This window comes from Centroberyx gerrardi, chromosome 10, assembly GCF_048128805.1.
Source record: "Centroberyx gerrardi isolate f3 chromosome 10, fCenGer3.hap1.cur.20231027, whole genome shotgun sequence".
In the NCBI taxonomy this organism is placed as follows: Eukaryota; Metazoa; Chordata; class Actinopteri; order Beryciformes; family Berycidae; genus Centroberyx; species Centroberyx gerrardi.
In genome coordinates this window covers 10069593-10096418 of record NC_136006.1, presented here as the reverse complement: position 1 = coordinate 10096418, position 26826 = coordinate 10069593, and the positions used below count along the sequence as shown (strand labels likewise).

At 41.5% G+C, this 26826-nt stretch overlaps 1 protein-coding gene across 3 annotated transcripts in view; it reads left to right on the top strand.

Moving 5' to 3' along the window:
• Nucleotides 1–26826, top strand: part of col18a1a (collagen type XVIII alpha 1 chain a) — an 85345-nt gene that overhangs the window by 30407 nt on the left and 28112 nt on the right. For 2 of the 3 annotated variants that reach the window (XM_078286130.1, XM_078286129.1), the window contains exons 1-4: nt 7958–8288; nt 20358–20899; nt 23901–23990; nt 25092–25157. In XM_078286130.1, coding sequence (XP_078142256.1) covers nt 7958–8288; nt 20358–20899; nt 23901–23990; nt 25092–25157 — 1029 coding nt within the window. Of the gene's footprint in view, nt 1–7957; nt 8289–20357; nt 20900–23900; nt 23991–25091; nt 25158–26826 lie in introns of those variants that run through there. The other variant, XM_071897806.2, reaches the window with a different exon arrangement.

Below are 26826 nucleotides of genomic sequence, written 5' to 3'. Positions count from 1 at the left end.
CATTACAAGAAGAAGAAGTGTACTTCCGTTTACGTAGTTCCTATATGTGGATTGAAGATTTGTCTCTGACCACCTCTGGAGGTGGTTTGAGTTAGCAGATCTTCAATGTGTCTTGAGTGCATTTACACCTGGATTTTATGCAGTTTTGCGCTATCCGATCACAATCAGATCACCGAGGATGCATGTTAATGACAGGTGTAATGGGGGCCTAAGACTCTTGTAAGTAATCAGGTATTTAGTCTAGAGCTCATTAACAATGAATAGGAGAAACTTAAACATTCTTGGCTCTACAAAATCAGTCCAAGTGTTGTCAGTTCTGACCCAGAAGTTTTTACATTGCAGGCAATGTGAATAGCAAAAAGAATTGTGCCAACATATTTACTTCTTTGCTTGTTATTGATTCCCCAGACAATATGACAGAAACAGGAGTTTGTCATGTTTATTGTATGTCTGTCTTAAAGTTCTGTTACAGCACTCTCTCAACCTGCTGAACCAGCATACTGCTGGACTGGGATGAGTCTGTGTTTCTGTGAGAGACAAGCCCCTTTTCCCTCCTAATCTGATAGGTGTGACCTTCTGACCCCCATGCCGTTAGCCAACCCCCCACCTCGCCTTCTTTCTCTGCCTCTCTCACACACACACTCAGTGACATACATTCTCTGTTGGGAGGTCATAGAGATGTGGGAGAAGATGTCATTTGAATTAGGGTCTTTCATCAGGACATGGGGGGTGGAGTTGTCCAGTGTGGTCTGGAAGTATTTAGTAACTATTGAATGTTTTTGGTGCACAATTTGCCACCTGCTGGTGCCATGTAGAATTACAACCTTTATAACAAGTTCCATTGCTGCTAAGTAGGGCCCAAACTTTAGTTTTTGGATCAGACAGCAATGCTAGAAAGTACAAAATAGGAAGAAAACGTAGCAATATCATGTATGTGTACTGATAAACATTTTCTTTGGGTGTTCCATGTCAAACATCTGCTTGGAAATTACTCAGTTTTGTCTGTCAAGGAGTAACTGTCATTTTCACAGTTTGTTTTAGTCACAACAATATAACAGTACTCAAATATCTTGCAGCTCCCCTTATTTCCAGTGGCACCACTTTCAGTGCATATAAAAGGCTTATGTTTGCATGCAATTAAGTCTTGCTGAGGAGCTTAGTTTAGACATTGGGAAGTGTTTGTACGATGTGTGTGTTGGGAGGAGGGGGTGTGTGTGATTTGTCAGCAAAAATAATTGCAGCCCACATCATTTACATGTTCCCTTCAGATTTTACTAGCAGCATGTTGACATGGCTTTCAAAGCAACACTTAAAGCTTAGGATCGCAGAGTGAATGCTTTTTATTTTCAAAGATTCACCACAGGCTTCAAATTTGCACCAAAACCATCGCAGTGGATGTCAGTTTAACTATTAAGGGATTCAGCATTCAATTGCAACCTGTTGCCCAGGGACACAGGGTCAGTTGAAAGAGCAGTTTGCTTTTTTCCCACAGGAACATGCAGCATGTAGAGAGAGTGGAGGATTATCCGATGGTGGTATTACAAGCATTTCCTCATGTGTTTCTCTTCTGCGGTCCATTCAGATTGAGATATGTTTACACTGCTGCTCAACTGTGACATGCTGTACGACTGCAGCCCAGTCTGAGGTGGTGTGTGTGTGTGTGTGTCTGTGTGTGTGTGTGTGTGCATGGATTTCAACCATATGTTGGCCAGAGTGTGAGCAACTAGAGTATCTGTTTGTGTCTCACTGTTGTTTACACTGCTGCTCAACTGTGACTCCAAACGACTACAAGCCGTATGACTGCAGCCCAGTTTGAGAGATGGTGTGTGTGTGTGTGTGTGTGTGTGTGTGTGTCTGCACATGCATTTCGGTCTACTGGTGTCTCAATTTGTGTGTCATTTAAACCTTCCAATCCTTGAGTGCTCGGGGCTTAATGCTTGTTTATCCAGTGAGACGGTGACTACACTGTGACTCACAGCGAGAGGTCAGCGACCCTGACTTGCTGGAATAATATGAGGGAGGGTGCAGGGGGGCCACCAAAAGGCCCCCTAGCTGTTTGAAGGGTTACGAAGAATCCCCCAATTCACATGTTTTTGTGTTGTCAACCTGTGTTTGAATGTGCATCTATTTTCATGCCTTTTCTGTTTGTCCAGCAGTTACACTTGCACAGGTCAAAAAGGCACGACATCTGAAGTCGGCACACAGTAGAGCCCTTTCCAGCTGCACGGCCTTCGTTTGAATGACGCACAAGTACAACTCTAAGTGTATATTTTAGATGTTTTGACAAGTAATTAAACCACAGCTGCCTCTTACATGTTGCGCAAAGATTAGGTGGGTTCTTTGCTCCAGCCTTGGGTCAAATAGGATTCACAAATAATTATTAGTGTTTGTTTTATTTGCTTGGATCAACACTAAGAATCGTTTGTAGATATTGTGTGATCCAAGTCTGCTTTGGTCAAACAACATAGACTTACTATCTTTGAGTAAGCGTTTACTTGTAAATCTCATTTGCAGTGCAATGCACATTTAAGCACAATGTAGTGTATTATGTTGCAGATGTATGTCCTAATATTCTTAAATTATTCATAAAAGCTATATTTAGCACCGATGGAATTGATACTCTGCAAAGGCAACTTGATATCTGAATGACGGCCAGTATGGCAGAAAATACTGCTGTGACAGATGACAGATAATTGGACGCCTGAAGCCCCTATTGGATTATGTTCACCAGGTTTTGTTGGTGTAGTAATTAGGCGGCCCATTCATCCTGCCATTGATGACTGCAGCCCTCAGACTCATTCCTGGTCTTAGGTTTCATGCTATTGTTTGCGTATTGTGAAGATAGACGCTTGGGAGGCCTGGAATTTCGGATCATGCCCCGCTCGAACATCTCAAGACACAGAAACTATAGAATGAAATTTATTTGGGATTCCATTGTGTAATTTGGGTTTTAAATCAAGGAAAACACATTCCTTTAAAAAAATACTTTTATGGTCAGATTCGACACGAACAGACTTCATAGCCAAGGCTTTATTAAATTATTCTATGAGAAAGATAATGTGATAAACTTTTTAATGGTCTCTTGTTAAACTTTTAAGATCACCATATTGAATTTTAAGTTTCTGTAACTATGCCTGTAAAAACATTTTAAGAAAACCTTTAATATGTCCCTGTGTGACTGTCACAAAGTACTTGTCTGCCCAGTTGCTCTCTCAAACGAGTGGGTAGGGAACAGGAGGGTCCCTGCTGAAAGGAAGGTCCTCTGTCAGCAGACAGCAGTTTGACACTGGGTGGGCTGGTTGTGAACTAGGGGAAAAGGGAAGTTCTTAAACCCACACAAGGGATAAGCAGTGCTTTTGGCACACAGTGGTCTTCTCCAGAATAGGAATCACTCCCATTTGCCACGTACAAAGAATGTATGGGAATTTCTCTCGGTGGCATCGGTGCACATCGATACATAGTAACACATAAGACATACTGACACATGGGACAAGTACAGAAGACACAGAATGTGTGTGTATACTTGACAGAATACATTCAATATTTTCTTACTAACTGGTCACCTTGCTCTAAATTGCTTGAGTAGACGTGTGTGATTCAAGATAGCTACCATTCCACTCTGATCCATAATGCAGTGTTTATTATCTCTCTTCCATATCCTTACAGATCTGCAGTGCCTAGCAAGTAGGCATTGCTTTTTGATGACAAGGTCATCATTTGTTGCTGTTCTTTTCTTTGGTGACTTATCCCGTACATCCATACATGCAAGACCACAAGCAACTATGTACATTGCACTTACTGTATACCCCCCACAATTAATGGCAAGCTTATGTTCGCCACACTGTTCTTCTAATGCCTTTTGACATCCTTTGTTTTCATGGATTAAGGGCTCAGGCCAAGGGAGAGATGTTCTGTAACTATTGTTACAGTTTGGTTTAACAGGTCTGTGATTCACCACAGGTGGTTACTAGTCATATGAGAGCTTCTCTGTCAGTTCTTGGCAGTAGGAGTATAAAATTGACATTAGTGGATTCATTTACACTATGCAACAGTTATCAGAATCCATTTTCTTTAAAACTGATTTTCAGCTATCGTTGCTTTCTGCGCAAATGCTGACAAGTTCTAGTTGTCAGTCACACCAAGATATGATTATTTATGACAACTTGAAAGGATTGCTCAGCTAACTCATTCAAATTCGATTGTACCCCAAAAATATCTACCACCAACAATGATGGAACAGATTCCTGAATTTCTTCCCTATGCATGCTTCTCTTTGTTTGATAAACAATGCATACCTCTCAAACAGCCTTACTATAATAACCTGTTCCAAATACAATTGCCACTCTTGAAAACAGGAAAATTTCTCTCTCTGTTGTCTTTATGGCTCTCACAGCTTGTACTCTGTGAAGGCAGTAGTAGACATGAAAGGGATGGTGAAAAGACGGTCACATACTTTCGTCTAAGCTCAAGGTATGTTCACATTATGATCTCTGCAGATTTCCTGTGTTGAAAAAAGTCAGACATTGTCACTCCAAAAGCGCCAATGCACAACGTTCATTAAGTGCAATTTTGTCTTTTCCTTGTCAGCTTTTTCCATAAATAAGCAGACCGTTTCCTGGTTCTGAGGAGACTCTTGACAAGGTGACAAGAGCACACACAGCAACTCAGGGATATTCTTGGCCACCCAAGTCTCTTTGGCAATTTCCCCACCTTCCCTGTGTCTACGAAGCTTCTCGAACTCTATGAACTCTCTCTTATCTTGGAATCTCATGCCAACACACCCTCAGGCTTTGTGTAATTCATTGTCATCATTCGAATAATAATACTTTGGTTGGATGGTGCAGACATTTTGTCCTCTCTGTCGGAAGTTTGTGAGTCATACGGTTTTGGTACCTTGTGTACATAACAGAACGGAAAGGGACAAGGCAAAAAGAAGGCGAGCATGCTAGTGGGACTCCCCACAGGAGATGGAGAGGGAAGTAGAGGGAACGATGCGCCTGGCTGTGGACAGACAGGAGGGGTGGTGTGGATCTGGCCAATATCCGAACCTACACAAGAAAGTAAAGGAAAGCAAGTGAAGCAAGGCAATCATTATCTACCATCAGGCAGTATTTATTACCCTAGTCTTTATTAACCTAGTCCAAACTCTAAACATCATGTTGACTTTGGTTTAGGTTTTACTAAAAAAGGGATTAGTTTGATTACTGAATTGGCCTGAGCACAGACATGCTTGACTTGTAGCTGATAATGTACATTAAGCCATTTATTTTTTGCCATTTATATTTTGTCAGCCGAAAGAAAAAGGTGCACTTCCAGAACCTCATTTATGCTAGTATGCTAGTTTGTTTAATTGCTACTAGCAATTTTTATGTTTAGAATCTGATACATTTGACTGCCCATTTATAGTACCACATGTAGACAGTGTATTTTCACTCGTACACCTACAGTAGCCGCAGCTTCATTTTGATGTTTCCCATACATTTTTTTTTTTTGCAACATTTCCCTGATGTCTTACACAACATTACTTTGCAAATGAGCCACTTTCTCACAGGAAGTGGCTGTCATTCTGCTTCTTTCTCAAACAACTTGTGATATAATTAAATTGTCTATTTTTGACAATTTTAGGATGAACAATTGCTTGTTTTAAGAACGTTAACTCCTTCTTGCCCTGAGGGGTAACAGAATCCATCTACATTCTGGTATGCTGCAACCTGCCTCTTGTGGATAAAGTGGGGGTCATTCAACTTAGGACAGACAACTACACATCTTCCATGCTTAACTTAGTATCTTTTATCAATTATTTTTCAGTGGCAAACAGACCGTTTCTTCATAGCCCTTGAAGGAGATTTTTTTTTAAGGTTGTTAAATCAACACAGTGTCTGTTTCTTATTAAAACCCAGACAGACACCAGCAACAAAAAGTATTCAGAACTAGCTCAGTCATCATTTGCCCTTAAGGATTCCAATGACCTGTTTCTTATATGCCTAACCACAATATCTTCCTTTCAATATAATTTTCTTGTGTCATAGTCAAGTGGAAAAATAGCCTAGTCTTACGACAACTGAATCAGCTGTGGTTTTTTCAGAAGTCACAATGAAGATATTTAGTCTCTACAGCTTTCATGAGCTATAAAAACTAAATGCTGATGAAAGCTGTATAGCTGAAACATGTTCATACATTTTTTGAGAGTGCTGGCTATTCCATATTTTGCAAGTTCTCAAACATTTTGCACCTACCTTTGTCTTTCTGTAGCATTGGAGTTGAATATGTTCAGCCTCTATTCGAATCAGAATAAGCTCTATAACTGACACAGCATTTCCCTGATCTTGAATTCCAAAACTATGGACAGATGTTCACCACTTACTGCTGCTTAAGACAGAACAAATGCAGAATCTTGCAGAAAGGGGTCAGTTGGATCATCAGTGACCCCAAGCCATGAAGGAGACCCCAACAAACCACAGGATAAAGTTGTCAAGCCTGTGTCAAGACATCTCTGCTTCACAACAAGCATCTGAAAACTATACAGGGGTGGCGGCATGCTGTGCACCAATGCATTGAGTTCCTCTCTATCAACAAGTGAGTGAGCATGCACAAAATGCCTCCCTTTCTTTTAAACCCCAGTGCTATTAGAGGAACACTTGCACAAAACTCCACTTCCTTTTATCACTAAGCTCCCATTAGCAGATGTCGAGGGTCTCAGTCAACTGCTCCCATAGGCAGTACGGGAAACCAGTCTGGACAAGAAGGCAAGGCCTGGATTACTTTGTAACCACATAGCAAGGAGCACTGAAAGCAGGGGGCTAAACTGGGTGGAAAATTAATTGCACCACATAGGGCAGGAGACAAAGATTTATGTAGGGACTGAGGGTTGAAGGTATATCCAAGGTGGTGGGAGAAAATAAGTCGAGGAATTTTCTTACGAGCGTCTGCCTAGATTCCACAAAATCTTGATCTATATTTTAGAAGTGTTGTGTTAATTTAACTGGCTCAAATGGATTGAATTTCATTAGCTTACACAAAGTAGTGTTATGTCATCTTGTTTAGATAGACATTTGACCATGGACCCCTACATAAGGTAGATTCTCTTATTGTGGTACATAACACAACAACACAAAAACACTATTTTTCATTTTCATGGTCTCTCTGGGGCACAGTAAATAACCCCTTGGGGTCTCTTGAAGACCGCTGATATAGTTAAACGAATCATTGAGAATATTTAAGCTAATTAAATGAATTATGAATTGCCATATGGGTAGCATTTGTTGAACAAATAATTGATTGTTACATTGTTATGGATTGGGATTAACTTCAACATTAGGAAATGACAGGAAATTACGTTTAGCTACTCACATTCCAAACTCTCAACTCTCACAGTATAGCATTGAATTATTTTTGTTGTAAAACTCAGAAATGCACAGATCACATTACCACAACTTAATGCACTTACAATTTTCAGTCCTCATGCTCCCACTACATTTTCACACAGTTTTGCTTGTTTTTTTTTTCTTAAGGCAGATCTGTAGCTTCTTATTATCATGTTTGGACAAAGAGAACAAGTCAAGAGGAACAAATTGCCCTTCTCTGTAAAACATTGAAAGCACCAGTGTTTTACATTGAAAGGCAAGGCTGCCGTATTTCTAAAGGTATCAGTCAGCAGGAGAGACTCCTTTTCACTGCTGTGACAAAAGGAGCCGGAGGAGTAAGGAGGAGTCGGGAGAGGAAATATTACCAGGGCAGCCAATAAGAAGGACACCTCCCCCTGTGCCCCCCCTCACTCTTTTGAATGGGGCACTCCTCTTCACTTTTCCTCTCTGCCTAGTGGAGTCTGTGTGGGGACTCAGTTGAGTTGGAGGAGAGTGCATGTGAGGAGTGAAGTGGCAGTGTGGGCATGTCACAGTTCACTCTGGCAGCCTGATCAAGCGGGTGGATGTGCTTCAGAGTTGACAGGATGGCGAAAATGAGGATCCAGCTTGGAATTGTGTTTTTGTTGGTCCTGTGGGTGGTCCGTTCTGATGCTTGGTTCTGGGCTTGGACTGATTCCACGACTTTGGCCCCAACAGTGGACCATGAGGGGTCTGGCAGTCTGACAGGTAGTGGAGAACAGCCGTCAGTGAACATTGCAGGGGTCGGGTCAGAGATCATCGATGTAGCGAATGGCATCCAAAAGTTTGTACAGACGTGGGATCAGACTACGGAGGAACCTGGACTGACCACTGTAAGGCCTATGTCACATCCGGAGAATGAACGCACGTCAGAAAAGGGCACAGCACGGAGTTCGTCACATGCAGGTGAACCTGGTAATGGCAAATCTTCACTAGAGGGTATGGGTTCTGGAGGATCTGATCATTTGAGGTTTTCAGGGGAAGAGAATTTGCCGGGATCTGGTTCTGGGCGTGGGCCTGACTTTGCATCAGGCTCTGGGTCAGGTCTTTGGTCTGGCTCTGGATTTAACTCTGAATCTGGATTTCCATCAGGCGTTGAATCCAGCGTAGGATCTGGATTTGAATCAGATTTGTTTTCACATGAAAGGCAACAGGGAGCAGTAATGCCCACTGACCATAGAGGGTTGATAGAAAGTAAAGGTGGTATAAAAATTAACAGCAGCTCTAGTTGGAATGCGACTGATTTTAACTTGACGGAGTATTCTCATGAATACACTGTCTCAGGTGATTTACTAACCCCATTTGTAGACAACTCTTTGACCACTTTCCAGGCACCTACAGAAGACCATGTAGAGAAAACTACTCAGCCACCAGCTAGCCAGTCACCAGCTACCCAGGAACTTTTTCCTAGTCAAGTCTTACTGACTAGCCAAGCACCATTAACTAGCCAGGTACTGTCTACGAGCCAGACACCAGTTACTACCCAAAAGTTGTTAACCACCCAACCACAAGCAGCTAGCAAGATACCAATCACTACCTCAATACCAATAGCTATCCAACCTCGAATGCCTAGCCAACCATCAACAACTAGCCAGACACTGGCAACCAGCCAAACGTCTTTCACTGATCACATCTCAGATGCAACACAAACATCAGTAACTGATCAAGTATCTAGCCAAGCAACTAGACAGATGGCTGTAGCTAGCCACACACCAGTTGAAAACCAAACACAAGTAGTTAAACCAGCAGTGGTCCTCGAATCCCCACGCTGCTTGTTCCTAGATACTACTCTTCCTTTCTGCTCCTCCATGGGTGGGGAAAGCTTTGTTGTGCCGAATTACCTCAACCAGAGCAGTGTGGAGGAAGTCCAGGCGCACTTGAGCGAGTGGGCATGGCTGTTGAGGTCACAGTGCCACCATAGTTTGGAGTGGTTTTTCTGCCTGCTCCTGGTGCCAAAGTGTGGCTCTCCGGGCCTGCCGCCGCCGTTGCCTTGCCGGAGTTTCTGCGAAGTCTTGCAGGACAGTTGCTGGATGCTCCTGGATGAGGGCCGCCTCCCTGTGGAGTGCCACACTCTGCCAGACGAGGAGGATGATGGGTATCAGTGCTTGTCAGTTAGTAACCAGAAAGGTAATCACTGGTTAGAATGGATCCCAGCTTTGGAATTCATTTTGAACCAGTTTTGAAAATCCCCACTCCCCAGTTTGTCTGGTTTTGCCACCCAATACCTTGACATTTGTCCCAGTCAGCGCAAGGTGTCAGTGCTATTAACTATATGTTGGTTCCCCTGCACAGCAAGATGACTTAGAAGACAAATCAGCATGTTTCAAGTTTGTGAGCTAAAACCTAACATGCATGGTACCTTACAGTATTTACTGACTCAACTTGTTGCATGTTGCATTCTGTGTTTCCCCTGTCCTTTGGTTGGCATGTGACTCATTACTTAGGTCTCTGTAACACACACACACACACACACACACACACACACACACACACACACACACACACACACACACACACACACACACACACACAGCAGTAGATTCCATGCTCTATTACCAAATCAACCAAGCTTTATTTACTTTAAAAAATGTATAACGCACACCAAGCAACCAAAATGAAATTTCATGACATCTTTCAAGATAATATAAAGTTGTACTTAGAGCCGTTTTAAGCAACATATTGTAAGTTGGAAGGGGAGCATTTTGCTCTTGAAATTGTTCACATTGATCATATTAGACAAGTGTAGTTAGCTTAAACAGATTCTTTGATTTTCCCCATAGGTTTTCCTATTTGCTTCTCCCAGTCTTTAGAGAGGTAGCATTGAGCATTTATATGAGTTGAATTAGTTAGAAGTTTAGGCAAAACAAGCGTGTAGATTTCTAGTAAATCCTATTCATTCTATCCTGCAATGCAATCTTAGCATCAACAAACTGTCATATACTGTATACGTTTCTGTCCAACTGAATTAGGTGTATTTCCATCAGCTGGTTTGAAGCAAATAAATAAACTTCCTAAATGTAGAATGTAGCTACATCAGAAAACACATCCTTGTGAAAAATGAGTCTTCAAGCTACATCATAATTTTTTTGATGTGTTTCCATTGCTATTTATCACAGAATTTCTTAACTGACAAAAAGAAAGCAGAGAAAATGAAGCTACATTTCCTGTTTGAGTATGTGTTTATTCAGTCTTCTCATTTACTATATCATAATTTGCATAAGAATACTTGGATGGAAATCCGACTACTGTAAACCATTTGTGCATGTAATAGATAGTTTGGAATGGAAATTTGCACGTTTCTTTTGACAGTGGCTTGCAGGCAGCTTGATGTGCATTTGTCTGTCTATGAATGGACAGATTAGGTAGTCATGTTACATTGAGCGCATGGGAAGTAATCATGTTTGCATCAGTGGTTTGCTGTGGGGTGGTATTTGTAATACAGCCATAGTAAGCTACTGCACTCAGGTGACAGATTTGAACTTTAAAGGGAGAAGAAATTATTCATGATTCAAGGTACTTATTTTTTGCTGATCTGAGGTGTGAAGTGATGTGTTTATTCCAAGTTGTGTTACATTTTATTACAATTAACTAGCCGATGAACTCTGTGATCATAATGCTTCTCTGTCAAAAAATGCATTTAGGTACTAACACATTTAATGAATATGGTATTAAATCTCTAACAGAGGACAGTTAATTCGTTGTTTGAAAGGACAGCCTAACACAGAGCTTTTGAATAGCAGTGTTGGAACAGAGGGGCTATATAAATTCCAGTGAACTAGTGATTTAAAAAGTAGTTAAAGGATAAAAGGTTAGATGAAAAGAGACAATTGCACAATAGCTGCCACATAAATTTAAAGATGACTTGAGGGGAACAAGTTCACATTCGAAACAGTGTTGTCTTAATCCAGAGGAAAATCGGTCAGTAGTGTAATGAAATAAGACAATCTTTGTTTACTAGGACCATTGCGCACTTGAGTAGCTTCTCCAGGACTTCAGCTGGCAAGTAGAATGCCTGCCACTGATGACTAAATAAAATCAGTGGGGACAATGACTTCCATAGTTGCTAGTGGTGAGTGTCCATTCATTTGAGAATATTTAGTTCTATGGAAAATCTAAGTTTGTGATTGAGTAAATCTGTCTCTGTGGCAAAATTGTAGCTCAAACCATGCGCTGCTGTACGGTCTAATCTCTGTCTTTCTTTCTGTGTCCTGCCCTCCACTCTCAAGGCATATCACTGGGAGTTTAAGACTGTCTTTTTACAGCTCTGCTATCTCTCTGACAGCTTGCTCCATTGACAATCTTGAGTGGACAAGATGTCTCTGGTTCTAGCACTAAGTGACAGTCCTGGGTCCAAATAAGTCTTTGTATTTGTTTTAAGCTGTTTGGTGTACCAGAAGAATGGGGTTTTCTACACCAGGGCAGTTCATATTGTGTCAGGTAGTTGTAACTCACAGAAAAGTTTACTAAAATCACTTTCAGATACTTTCCTTTATTCTCATTTTTTACTGTCCCCTATTGTATTTCCCTATGTCGCAAACCTCAGAAAAGCGAAGACATATTTTGACATTGTTTGACCCAGGTGCAAGTGAATCTTTACCTGCTCCAGAGGCATGTAAGGGAAAGCCCAAAAACATCAAGAAATATGTGCCGGCTGCTAGCCAGTGCAAATCTGACATTGCAAATAAACCCTAGGCAAATCAAAGACTCTGCTCCTGTTACCATCTTTAAACTCCCTGGGGCAGCATTCGTACTGTAGCTGCTCCAAAGGCTGGTGCTCCACTGAGGCATGTCTGGTTGGTATTGCCTGTCAGAAGAACCTCAAGGTGTAACAGGTCTCTGCTTTCAGTCACTGTAAATCATTCTTGGCTAGACAGAAAGCCACCTCAGTCAAAACCATCTGGTATCACTCACTCAAATACAGCCCTCTTAAGAAACTACATATGGACACTGCTAAAGATTGATGGTTGAGATGGAACACAGAGCCTGAAACGATATAGACTTGATGTAACTAATCACTCTGTTATTGGGTTGCTATCCTCTCTGTGAGGTCTCTCAGATACTTTAGATGTATATACTCTGCCCTCAAAATCCTGAGAATTCCTGATTTGCTTCATTTTGATTGCGATTTGGAAGTTGCCTATCGCCTTACTAACTTCATATGGTTCCTATTAGAGGGAACAGGCACAACATACAGCCTTTACGTCTCTGGAAGTGAGACATTAGTTTCAAGCTTAATGTCCATTGAACTGCAGCGCCCTGTGTTCGAGGTGGTAAATCGTTAACGCCGCTAACAGGTCGGTGGGCTTCGGCTTTCAGTCGAATGAGGTCACACTTGAATAGCCGAGATAATGTATCACACAGCCCTGTAAAGGTCTGCCCTAAAGCCAAAAATGCTCTGTTTCCCTGTGTTTATTACCCTCGTAACTTTATCTAAGGCTATTTTAAGAGGCACACACACAAGTCCTCCAACCTTCCAAATTGCTTCCAAACCGATCAGAACCCTGCAGTGTCTTGGAAACTATATCAGACACTTTTCACTATCTGAAGTTCTGTTGGCTTCGTGTGTGGGAGGAGGGCACCCTATCTCTATCCACCCCTTTGCTCTTGGCCTTAATACCACCACACTCCTCCATCATTTTACAATGGCCTGCCATGGAAGAATCTCTCATCACACTCCCTTCATCATTTTGAGTTGGAATTTTGGGCGGATGCTCTCAAGGGGCCGCCGACATGTGGCTTACTTTAGTTTCTTGCAGGCAAGAATACAATGAAACGGTTTATACACTGCAATATGTGAATATAGCCCATAGATGTGTGTATGTGGGAGAGCTACTGCCTGTGATTGCAGAGATATTGGTGTGTTCATGAGTGCTTTGTAAGAAATCTTCCAGATGCTATCATTTCTACCAAGGGGGGTACCCCAGTTGTACGACAGAGGATAGTTAGGGTACAATACCCCTTTTAATTCTGTTTTTTTCCATGGTTACCAGTCTCTTCCTTTAAAGATGAGTGGTCATAGATATCATGATCTAGGGGTCAACAGCAATTTATTTAGGTTAGTTCTTGAAGGGAGTACTACGGCTTAAATGCAAAGCTCCATTACCCTCTGTCAAATTAGACTGAATTAATTGAAATGAAATCAAATCTGTCCCCGTTTGGACTGCTCTGGTGGTCTAAAAGGGGGAAAGTTGTTTTCCTGTTAAACGAAAAAATACACTACTCTTTTGGTGGTATCTGAACAAGGTCTGTATGCATTTAGTCAGCGTTTTGTGGCTTGAATTCCCTGGGGGTTCTTACTGTTGTAGGTCTGACACTGATTAGCAGCACCGTGGCTCCATTGAGTGGAGTTTGATATTGTATCTCATGACAGGAAGGCCCAAAGCTGGCATCAGTCCTCCTGCATGCAGTTTGCCAGGGAGTCATTTTGGGTTGGCTCTCAGGAGGGTTCCAATTATGGGCACAGAAACTCATTGGACCCCACTGGTTTGTGTTGCAGTGGTAAAAAAACAAGAACTGATGAGCCAGTGTTGCAAAACACAATACAGGACCACTGGGATGTGTCAAGCTGGGCCATGGCCAAATTGTGTCCCTCTTTAGACATTTTTAACAGTTTCTGAAAGGGAGCAGTGCTGTCTCAGTATTTTGGATGAGTCCCTCAAGGCCTGGCAAACCTATTTAGAAGCATTTCCTCAGTACTTCCCATGGATATCAGAAGTACCATTTTCTTCCTCGTTTATTTTTCTAAAGGGACATATTTATGAAGTTTGTGGTATGCAGTGAGGGTTAGGTTTACATCCTGCATGTCACTTCAAAAGTTCTGTGCTTGCACTTTGTGTTGTAGAACAGCTTAAGTGCTGCAGAGATTACAGGTAGACAACTTGAACAGTATCATGTTACTTCTTCCTCAAAGAGTAGAGAGGCACAGCTTGTGGTAGAACCATCTTCCTTTTTGCAGTTTGGGAGTTACAGCTCAGGTTTTCGGGGTGAGCCTAGATGAAATCTCCTTCCTGGACAGTGATGTGGTTTTCAGTTTGATGTCTTATTCAGACCATTCTACATCATCAGGGTAACTTTGTTGCCTAGAAGTTGCCTAGAAATTGCCTAGAAGTTGACAGAATACCCTTTGTAGGGGAAAAAGAGGAACAATGTCGATCATGATATCATCTTATTGACAGTGGTAATGTCAATAAGATGTGCTATTCAAAAGGTTGTAGGTAAAGTTTAATTTGTCAGTTTAGTGACTTTAAAACAGACACTTTGCTATGGAACCTAGTTCTGTCTATAGCGCTATAGACAAAGTTTACAAATATATCTAGTATGGCTTTACAGCAGTAGGTTTATCACAGATCAAACACTACAAAAAGGTGTAAGTTAGAAAAGTAATCACGGTGCCATATCTTTTTGGATAAGATAAAGTTAATAAGGCACTGTTTTGTGTCTAGTGCACCTGTTTGTAAGTACATCTATCTTATCAATGCTTAAATACAGTCCCAAGGTCACCGGAAGGTGAAGTATATTTGTCATAGGAGGAAGGAAGTGAACCCTATCCACATCATCAATGAATTTAATCATTTAATGGCATTAAGTCTGAAAATGAAGTTAACATTTGTATTATCAGCTCTATCCCCGTCCAAAAGTAAATTCTTTGGGTGTTATCTATCTATTCTATCTATCTATTATGTTGTTTCCAGTTATGTGTAAAATGCTGTTGTACTAAAATCATACATACTACATCTGCCAGTATGGCAGACACATTTGTCCAAATCTCCCTTGATAAATCATGCTGTAAAGCTTGTATAGTATTTTGCCAGCAAAAATAAATTCTGCCAAGTACTTGACATAAAGTTGACATTATAAGCATCACAAATGACTCCTCTTGACCCAATAAGCAGATAGAGACAGATCTGGAGGCCACAGAGACTAGTTTTTTTCTATGTTAATACAGACAGGACCAAACAAGCCAACAGCAGTCACAACCTCAAATCATCTTGTGACCAAATTTAACTTACTTCACTTGTAAATCAGTTCAGTCTAGTGCTGAGAAGCTTCAGGCAAGACATATGTTGCAAAGGCATTAAGATTGTCGACATTTTTACAATCATGGGTTAGTAATTTCTGTATGTCCAGAAGTGAACTTTGACACTCAAAGGAACAGGCCCAGACCACTGACCAGCTTTTTGCAATGTGAGAGCAGGGATCATTGCCCTTGTCAGCAGGCCCCAAGGGATGTTTTGAATGGTGACGGAGCGTAGTCAGTGGAACCACAAAGTTTTCCTGGGCTGTCCAGATGTTCAGATGTTTTCCCATGGAGAGTCCTGGATGCCATACTGCCCAAAAACAAGGGGGATCCTATAAACTATTCCTCCAACTCTCGCTTCCCCATTTCTTTCCCCCACTTATCTTCAGAAAGTTGGGGCCTCCCCCGCGTTGGAGCCTCAAAGTAAGCTATAATCATAAAACATGGTCTTCTAATGTATATACATCTTTATCAACAGGGGGACACAAAGTCTGGTGCACTGTCTTGGAATGCTTAAGTTACATGGGAAAAGGAAAGGTGCTGCATTTGAGTTCCTGGTCAGTAAATGGTCTAGGACCATAAACCCAGCGCCGCTCCATTCACCAGCAGTTCTTTTCTCTGCCCGATTGGCCTTGAAATCTGTTTAAGCTGTCATTGGTTAACAAAGGCTATTTGGAAAAGCTGAATTGAGATTGCTCTTAAAATGCTAATGGTGAACCCTCCGTACACCCAACTATTTTTGATAAATGAGAATGAATGACTGGCCGGCCATTCAGTGACAATGCCAGCATATCCAACAAACATCAGCAAAAGCATTCCTTTGCAGGCCTAAAGCGGGTCAAACCTTTTCAGCTGCTTTGTAGATCCAGTAATGATATTGTCTTCCTTTCAGTTCCAAGCTTTTTTTTAAATTTATTTACTGACCTCTATTTTAGATCTGAATTTAATTTTCAGGTCAAGCACAATAGGAAGAAATTGGAAACCTGTCTTGCCTACTTTAAAGTTGGCATATTATTACAGATGTCAGATGTTCAGATTAATCTCTGTGTTGGTTGTATGTCAATACAAGTGTATAACTTAGTATAGAGGCTAGTTACTTGCACCATGGTCAAGTGAAAAAAAGATTCATCAGCAAAATGTGTTCACACCAGACTTGGACCAAATAATATTTGCAGATGTTTTCAACATTTATTTTAACCTGCTTGTCATACCAGATTAATGGGGTTTACTACATGAGACAATACAATGAGGATCAGAAATTTAGACAATTTGCAAGTCAATTTGCTATACTTTTCTGTGATTTAATCTGGCTCTACCATATCAGCACAGTCTCAGTAGGTCAAAATAAAAACTATTTGCAAATACTGTTTGATCTAGGTCTGGTTTATATTGATGTTTTCATTTTCTATGGTCAGGCCTTTTGGTAAATTCTGAACACAGACCAAAGAGTGCACATCTGTTCGGCATAAGTAATAGGTGAGCTGTTTCACTAATGAGGGGTTTCTGTTGGAATGCTGGAAACACACACACACACACACACACACTCATTCTCACACACACACACAGGTTGACTCCTCTTCATGACGGGGCGAGGGGGAATAGGAAATGTGCCGTAGGGTTGGCGAATGCATCAGAGAATCAGATGACTGAATCACAGGGGAATGAGATGGTGATATTATGGAGGTGGGGAGAGGAGAGTGAGGCCGAGCTTTCCCGTCGATTCGAGCTTTGGAGGAATGCTATAATCCGAAAGACAACCGGCCTCTGTTTGGAAGATGCATCCCACATTCCAGCTTATTACTGACCTTCAAGTTTATTAATCAACATGCAAATCAAATATCTTTCGCAGGCAGCTGTCAACTTGTGAAAATCAAATGACATATTTCTGAGAACTGAAGGAGTCCAATGTTAAGTACAAACATTGCCATTCAGAGCAAAATGTGAGATCATTACATTTCATCGCAGAGAGAGGCATTTGGCATCCGCTCCATTATGGAATATTTCTACATCATAGATACCTCACGTGTCAGCTGTGGCACTGAAAGCATGAGACTTTACTCAACATATTAGTGGTCTGGTGTAGATGATACACAAGGGAGAGAGCCAGGGCATGGTTGCTTGTGCGGACTTGTGAACACAGGCCCACTGAAGAGCCCCTCAGGGTCTCTCATTCTCAACTTTATCAGGGTAAACATCTGGTGAGCCTGGTGCAAATGACAATTTATTGTTCACTGACATCCATGTAACCGTCAAGGACCCACTGTCTCCCTACATCGTCCCCTTCTTCCTCCATGGGTCACACGCTATACCCAAGACATCACTGATTGCATTTTGACGAAACGTGGGTAAATTGTGTATCCCACCACTGCGTTCCAGCATTTTCAAAATTACATAGATTGGCACAAGTAGGACAGTATAATCGCGGGTCTATGTTAAACTTTTTAATACCCGGTCATATCTCCCACACCACAAATTCAAATGACATGAGATTTGGTGCAGATATCCAGCAACACTTGGTCTTTAAATTTGCCTTTAGGACCACCAAAACATGCCATATTGGATTTTCCACTATTTTGAGATTCTTGAAAAACAAGAAAAAAATTTCCCCTAAGACTTTTTTTTAAGGTTTCCCCTAAGGAGTGACTGCATCATTTTTATAGTCAACCAATATGGGGAACACAAATGCCCCATCAATGCTTGGTATATATTTTCTTGTATAGTTAAATAAGTGCATTTCAAAAGGTGCAGTCCACTGAGTGATGACTCCTCTTCAGTAATGTCAACTCCACACAATAGACAACCACTAGGTGACATATTTGGTATTCGTTGGCCCAGAAGGGGACTGCATCATTTGTCGAGGAAAGCATTTCCTCCACAAATGCTGCTGCCTTGTTTCAATTCGAGTTCGATTCAAGTTCTCTGGGAGCATACGGCATATTCAAACTTCATGATTCTACAGTGGGCAACCAAGAGGCCACACAGACCTTGGGTTCAGCTGAATACCTCGTGTTTTAGCTTTCAACAAAACCACCTGCCGACCCACTGATCTCCAGCACTCAAAGTGCAGTGGGGCTTTGGCTTTGAACCAAGAAATAAAGCTGACATGTTAGTCATCAGGTGGGAACCCAAAGCGTTTCTTCAAAGGACCTGAAACTATGTCAAGTATTGTACCAAAACAATGATTTTGTGATTTTTGTTGTATTTTTACCGTGATCATCAAACATATTCTTGTTGACCAAAGTAGGAACGTTTACTCCAAGTTTCAAGCTAGTGTGATAATGCCCCAAGTACAGTAGATGTCCCCACTATGAATCTAGAAAACAAGACTGTTTTGAGGTGAATAGTACACATTGCTCTTTGTGTTCCTTGTATTTCCAAAATGTCTCCAATTATTATGCGCTGAGCCCACCAGAGTCACCCAGGGTGACGGAAGAATGAGCAAAGATATTCAGGGGACCCAGCTGTTGGTCCTTATGTGCCCTGGAGCAATGACATTTAACAGATGTCACAGAAGTGGACTTTCGCTTTTCTTTTTTTAGGGTAACTAACTCGGGAATGTCATCTGTACATATGACTTTATCCTATTCTTCATGCAGTAGTTTGACCAATGAATAAGATGCTTTGAGTTGATGAGCAAGATATTTAGTTATTTGAAATAATGAGTTGTATCAAGTAGATGAATTGCCTCAATATATATAAAAGGTCTCTTGGTGCAACTGTTGGTACAACTCTCTACCTAGGGTTTTGCGTTGAAACATTTTGTCATTGATTCACTCTCATCTGCATTCGCTTCTTCAGAGTTTATGCTTAATAAATAAATTAGAGGCAGTGACAAAGATTCAGTGGCTACAGATTTGCCTGTTTTCATCTTGTTCTCAGCTCTTGTGACACATCTGCTGTAGACCCTTTCATTAAATTTTGTTATGAGACTTGAATCTTATTTAGATTTGCAGTTTTCCTCACGGATTTAGCTCGTATTTCAGCTTAAAGTTGTTTTGACACAGATACTTAGTTAACCGTATCACAAAGAATAGCCTGTTGACTCTGGGAACCATAGAAACGGTTAGTCTGTGGCTGTCATTTTGCTTAATTTACTCTGACTTGCATCTGCATCAACTGCATCAATCGACTGTCAAGCCATATCTTTATAGATCTCACAGACTTGGTCCTTTGATCTCAAGAAAAATGCACAGAGTCATTGGTGAAACACGCAGAAATATCAGAGAGATCCCATCATTCAAAGTCTGCCTTGGAATTCCCCTTTTATCAAGTAAGGATTCATCGCTTTAGTTGGGGGTGGATGTGCTATAAGGGGGATCTGGTCTCTGGACTACAAGCCTTACAATGTCTGCTAAAGTGATCTGCTTTTGTTAGTCCCAGGAGATGACCTCTTCTTTGCCTTTTTTGGGGATGTCAAAATTTATGGTAGATTTAACAACCCATTCCAGTTTTTAGTCCAGGACATATAAAGGGGGCCTGTTTGTATTTGGTCCCTTGAGCAGTGACCCTTTGCTAACTTCTCAAGAACGCTTGCATTTTGCTTAAGCAGCATTTTGTAACTTTCCATATTTACATTCTATGAAAATTGTGTAAATGCTCTCTTCTTTGATGTCATATTTGGATTTCATTGACAGGTGCAGTGCGAAGTATTTCTGGGTTTATGCATCAGGATGTTTACATTATTTTAAAATGGTAGAAATCACTGACCAATTATGCTATTGGTTTAATTGGGACACTTTTGGAATAATTATGTCTTCCTCTCCCTTCCATACTAGTCCCTACAAAGTGATGACAGTTGTTCTTGCGTCCATCAGACACAAATTCATACCAAGTCACCCACCAACAAACTAATAGAACCTGGTCTAATGCCATGCAGCCCTCCCTTCAAACCCGCACTTCCTTCTAACCCGCACTTCCTGTGTCTCATGACCTCACATCCTGTCTCTGTTCCTCCCTAGATGAGAACGGAGTCTCCCTCCTGCAGCTGATTGGGGATCCTCCTCCAGACGAGATCACCCAAATCTTCGGGCCCGACAACAGCCCCGGCTATGTCTTCGGCCCTGATGCCAACACGGGCCAGCTGGCGCGCGCCCACCTGCCCAGCCCCTTCTACCGAGACTTCTCGCTCATCTTCAATCTGCAGCCCACCTCCGACAGGGGCGGCGTCATCTTCTCTGTCACAGACGCCTCGCAGCAGATCATGTACGTGGGTGTTAAACTGTCAGCCGTGCAGGGCGGCAAGCAGAACGTCATCCTCTACTACACAGAGCCCGACTCACAGGAGTCGTATGAGGCAGCCAGGTTCCCTGTGCCCTCGCTGAGGGACACCTGGACTCGTTTCTCCATCGCCGTTCAGGATGACAAGGTGACCTTCTACCTCAACTGTGACACGGACCCTAAGGTGGTGCGCTTTGAGAGGTCACCAGATGAGATGGAGCTGGAGGCTGGAGCTGGGGTCTTTGTCGGCCAAGCTGGAGGGGCTGATCCTAATAAGTTCCTGGTATGTACACAGGGTTTAAGTTGACTGTTTGGGGTAAACAATTTTCAGGAGATTAATTCATTTCTGGAGCAACGGGTACCAAATGTATTTACCTCAAAAACCTTCATAGTAGACGAAGAAGTGCCTGCATGGTGTGAGCTTTTGCGCTGATTAGGTCAGAGTAATTCCTCTGTTCCTCTGTTGCAAGAGTTCTTCTATTTCTTGAAAATTCACTTAGAACAGGCATGAACCGAGAAGAGACAGGGTTCCTGCTGTGTGAAGTCGGGGGAAAAGTGCAGTATAGTCTTATGCTAGTCCACAGTCAAGCATGTGAAACAGAATCTCTCAAGCCTGAATAACTCTCATATGATTTGATTGCCCAAATTGGCCTGCTCTAAATCATAACATAAATGTCTACACCGCCCCACCATCTTCTTGAGAGAAGACTGCAAATAATTGGTAGGCTTCACAGTTGGGGTGCAATTAACTCCTGCTGGTTTGACTGCTGTAAAGCCCAGTAGCTGACCTCAACAACCTTTGACCTTAGCTGTGAGCACTAAACACGAGTAGACAGGTGCACTACGACCCCGTGTTGCTTGGCTTTTTGGCTTCACACTCATTGGAAATATTAGCTAAAGCTTGGGTGGACGGTCAAGCCTGAGATAGTCAGATTAGAGAAGGTTATAGTTCACCCATGGCTACCTGTGTGAAGAAAACAACAACGTAACTAATAATATTGAAAGACAAAAGCATGTACAGTAGGAACACTGTAGTTATTTTGTGCAAATCAAAGAACAAAAAGCAAGAGTCAAAACCATATATGACATGCTCTGATAGCTTTGAAGTGTTTTAAGTGTTGAGTGAAAGATTGCATTTGATAACAATAATATATGGCACACTCTTTATTGCTTGTGATTAACATACTTGAGAGCTGATTCACCTAAACCCAGACTATTATTGACTGATTGTTTTATGTTGTGGTGATTCACTTAAAATCAGAAAAAGCTTTTTAGGACCCTTAAGCAATATTTTGACAATTAAAAGCCTAGACTTCATAGAGAGTCTAGAGATAATTACTTTGTTGCTTTTGAAGTGAAGTTTGAAAATGCAATCCTGGTCCCTTGGGGTGAAGAGTTATCTCTGACTCATGTAAATCTATTGTGTGGAAAATGATAGATTTAAGAGACAGACGCAGACTTTGTTTTTACTTTCTGAGATGGATATGTGAAAGCTCTTTAATCACTTTTAAGAAATCACTGGTTTATATGGGTATTCACTGGTCATATTTTCACTAGAAATACTCAGCTGCCAACACACGCCTATTTCCTGGGTGTCTTTCTCATTTTTGAGTTAAATTGAGTATTATTGTGATCTCTTTTCTATAGATATGAATTGTTTTTACTATTCGCTGTTGCCAAATGTGGAATTGTGCTGTTTAAATGCAGTCAGTCCCAAATTACTGTCAGTCCTCCCTGTTCTCTTAAGACTAATAGAGCCATAGAGTCGTAAGTAGGTTCTGGCAAACGTTACAGGAGATCCCAAAAAAAAAAAAAAAAAGAAATGACTTTGATCAATTGCTCTAAGTATATTCTGATAATAACATGACACAAATACATAAATAACACTGCTAAATAGATCTCCTCAAGAGCTTTTACTTGATATATAGATCTCATTTTCGTTACGCCTTTCTGGCTCCAAACCCTCGACATGAAGTTGTAAGTGCTTGCCCAACTGAAACTGTCATCTCTCTTTTCCCTTCTCAGCTGTAACTTTTGCTTCAATCTTTTTTTGGCTGATTTTCAGGACAGCTGAGACAAACAAAGCATGTTTTGTTGTAAAGCACTTTGTAACTCTGTTTTGAGAATCGTTACACAGTTCTTTTTTTTTATTACATAAGCCCATCTAAGGCATTTCCTTGTGCTCTGATGCTTTGTCACGACAATGTAGATTATCAATTGCCTATAAAAAAAATACAGGGAGCTTAACCTCGTCTCTTCTCTCAGGGCTTAGCTTGGATGCCATGCGTAATTTTTTGACCCTTGCATGTCCCAAAGCTAGAAAGGTCTTGTGAATTTCATCTTCCTAATCAAATCAAGACCCAGCAAGCTATTTTTGCATCTAAATATTTATGTTATGTATTTATAAACCAGACATTCCATTCTGGAATTGAATTTGTTTAGGGGATGTCTTTTTTTTCCGTCTCCAGCACTGTCACTGAGCAAAAATATGTTATATGTTATTATTATGCTATGGTAGTTTAGTCTTTATCGTGAATCGACGCAAGATGTAATGCGAGAACATGGGCATCTAAATCAGTATTAGAAACAGACCATAACACACTGTCCTGACATCATACAGGTTTCTAAAAAAAAACCTATGTAGGTACCTCACTAAAAACATTAAAAGCCTGTGTAGCAGAAAGGTTTAAAGGTCTTCGGGCCTTAACTATTTATTCTCAAAGTCCTTTTAAAAATCCATTACTCAGGACATAAATATGGCCGATAGAGTCAACTACAAAGAGTTCATCAGCTGAGGAAGTTTGAACAACCACCTCCTCAGACCAAGCTAATGGCCCTCTGATTGGCATACAGATAGCGTTAATGCTCATTGAGTGAGTTTCCTGTGTGGGAACTTGTATCAGACCCTGTGTGTGGGGAGAGACAGTGGCACTTCACAGACGGAGGCTCAAACTGGGGGACATCAATAGTCCCTCTGATTTTGTTACAATGGGGGGGATTTCCCTGAGAAATATTCCCAGATTGTAGCAGCAAACCAGAAGAAAGACAGTTCAGAGAGATTAGAATCTGTTTTTCTGTGTTTAGAGTAAGCAGTTTATTGTGTGCGTGCGTGTGTGTGTGTGTGTGTGAGAGAGAGAGAGAGAGAGAGAGAGAGAGAGAGGGAGAGAACGCAACAGCTGTGCTGACATGATACCCAACATACCCTCAAACATCAAAAGATCATGTATGTCCTCGTTTCACAACTGTGTTTTGTTTTGTGTGTGTGTGTGTTTGTGTGATGACAGGGGGTGATCGGCGAGCTGAGGGTGGTGGGAGACCCTCGCGCTGCTGAGAGGCACTGTGAAGAGGACGAAGACGACTCGGATGTGGTGAGTGTCCAGTTGACCGTGACCAAGGTTTGGAAGTAATGGGACGACGATGTGATTGGATTACCCTAATCTGATTGGGGGAGGGGGGTTAAATCTTATCTGTTCCAATTGCTGTAAGAAACACAGTATGGTTTGCAGATACTTTTGGAAATAGGTGAAACTATTTTTGGATTATGTAGAAAATACTTGAAGGTTAAAAAGGGATTAAGATGAATTAATGGTTAGTTTTTGGATCTGATAATCCCCCTGTTGAACTACATATTCTGTAATTAAGCAAAGAACCCTGAAAGTAAAGCCCATTAGACTGAGTTTTTGGGTTTCATTCCAGCAGATTACATCATGGTTACTGATCGTTAATCTGTAACGGATAACAGTCTGAGAGCAGCCTCCTCACCCCCCCGACCCTGACCACCCATACACAAACACAGGTGCCTCACTGCAGCGCGCCAGCAGCTAACTGTTGTTTTGTGTACATCCAACTCAACAAAACATTGCCCCAGCAGCTGTTCGGCTCGCTCACGAGCAGAACACCAAAAGCCTGTCGTTACCCACAGAAAAAGGTTAGATTTTACTACTTGTTATCATCAGACCTTTAGATGTTGTTTGGATTAAATGGGAAAAACAACCCCCAGGTGGAAATGACAGGTTCAGATTTCGGGATGTGCCTTTCATCTCAAATGATTTCCTCAGGCACAGCTGTTTTCCCCAGGATTTGTTGGAATATGTTCTCAGTTTACAAATCACATGTTCCTTCTACTTCTACAGCACCATATAAGGAACAAATTGAAGATATTGAATTACCGAGCAGTTCCCAGCCTAATCAGAAGTTATCATATTCATGTTGCAGAATCAGACTCACTTTTATTTACAGGTCAGGTACAATAAATGTCCAAGAATTTGACTTGATGACATTAGCGCAGAGACGTATTACCAATTTAGCGAGTTCACGAACTGACGCACGCGGTACAAGGACAACAGCACCTCACACATGTAAAGGGACATTGCACGACATTTAAGAGTAATAATTCTAGTTGCATGGAATTAAAATGGCACCGTGGCAAGCAGAGGATTTTTAAATGAAATGAAATGTATGTTCTGTCTTCTCAGGCTTCAGGAAGTGGCTACGGGGAAACCAGACCCCTAAAACCGTCACCTGAGAAAGTCAAATGGACGGTATGTAACAATCTCTCTGTTCATCGTTAGAAATTCTGTTACTTCACATTACAAAGTTTCTATAAGATTTACCTGTTGGTTTTTTGACAAAATAATTTGAGAGAAAAACATCTTTTGGATGGGTCCTTGTTTTTGTCACCAGCACTTTTTTAGACTACTTGTTTAATTGGTGATATTCCAGGTGACATGGGAAATGTTGCTCTGGATCGTTTGCTCAATGCCTTAGATATAAGTTGTAAATCAAGAAAGCACACGAGAGGGAGAAGAATGCACTGGAACAGTTTCCCTAGAGAGGATTCAAACAGCTGGTCAAGACAGACACGTAGGATTGGCCAAGAAAGATTATTAGTAGCAGACTGTGCCTTGGCCTGAGAAGTGACTCTTCCCAGTATTGACGCGTTGAAGACCTCAGTGCTAGGAGACATACCATGACTTCTCAAGTTACTCTGTGTCCAAGCACTCATCCCTCGAGTGAGATTAAAAACTGCTGAGTTGATGTCTGGAAATTGAGCTGCATATGTCTATATGACAGGGGACAAAGACATTTTACATTAAGAGTTGCCTCCTGCCAAGAATAGCCTCTTGTCAGATTGGAAAGGAAATGACCTTGGTGAGGATTGCATACTGGATGGCACTGTAACTGATGCATGTATACATTGATACGGTGTGTTTTATCTGTTCACATTCAGCACACTCATACACAGGGTGGAAAGAGGACCAGTATGTCCTTCTCAAGTAGAAGTGCTGTTACTTTGCTGAATTTTTACTTAAAGTGATGTTGAACTTTGATAGTACCTAGGGTTGTGTAGCTTCCTGGCCATGATATAACCCCAAAATCTGTTGCTCCGGTAGAGGCGATTACAGGATTGCGTTTTTTTTCTCCATGCAATGCCATTGTATGGCGAAGCAGGTCTCAAAATCACACTTCTAGCACATAAACGAACGAGAACAAAGCAGATTCTGACAATATATAAAAAAAACGAGTCATGTTGATGAATTGTGGTTAAGTGAATCGCTTTCTTTATGTTTATTAAACCTTTCAGTTTGAACAAGTATAACACTGAAATCCGGTCGGAAAGATGCAGATGGAACAAAGAAAATAGTATGTTTATCAATGATTGTAAATAGGCGAAAAGGGAGACGAAAAAGGGAGACAGGACTTTGACAAAGCAGATTCTGCCAATATATAACAAGTTGTATTTTATCAGTAAAATGATTAGTGTAAGACGCACAAGAGTTTGGGGATGTGTTAGTGGTAGTTCCTGTTCAGACCATCCGTTTTCCAAGTTGTGAGTTTAGAAACACAGTCAGCGGTTCACAGCCACTGTTGCCAAGAGTCAGGGACCTCCAATATGGCCGCCAGAGGGTGAGTTATGTCACCTGAATGCCTTCTATTCCCTCTGGATCCACCCTTATGAAAAATGCACGCATTTATGGCGCTCTGAAGTGCTTTGTTTAGATAAAGGTATCCACCAAGTGACACGTTATCTCTGAGGCGGGAGATGCAGGGGATCTACCTGATGTCAGGATTCACTGTAGGCTTATCACCTGGATGAACGCCTAAACCAACAGACTTGTCTCTAGCTGGCTGACAGGCTGCAGCCTCTTGTATCTCTCACTCACAGTGCATGTGCACACACACACACACACACACACACAGCCACACATT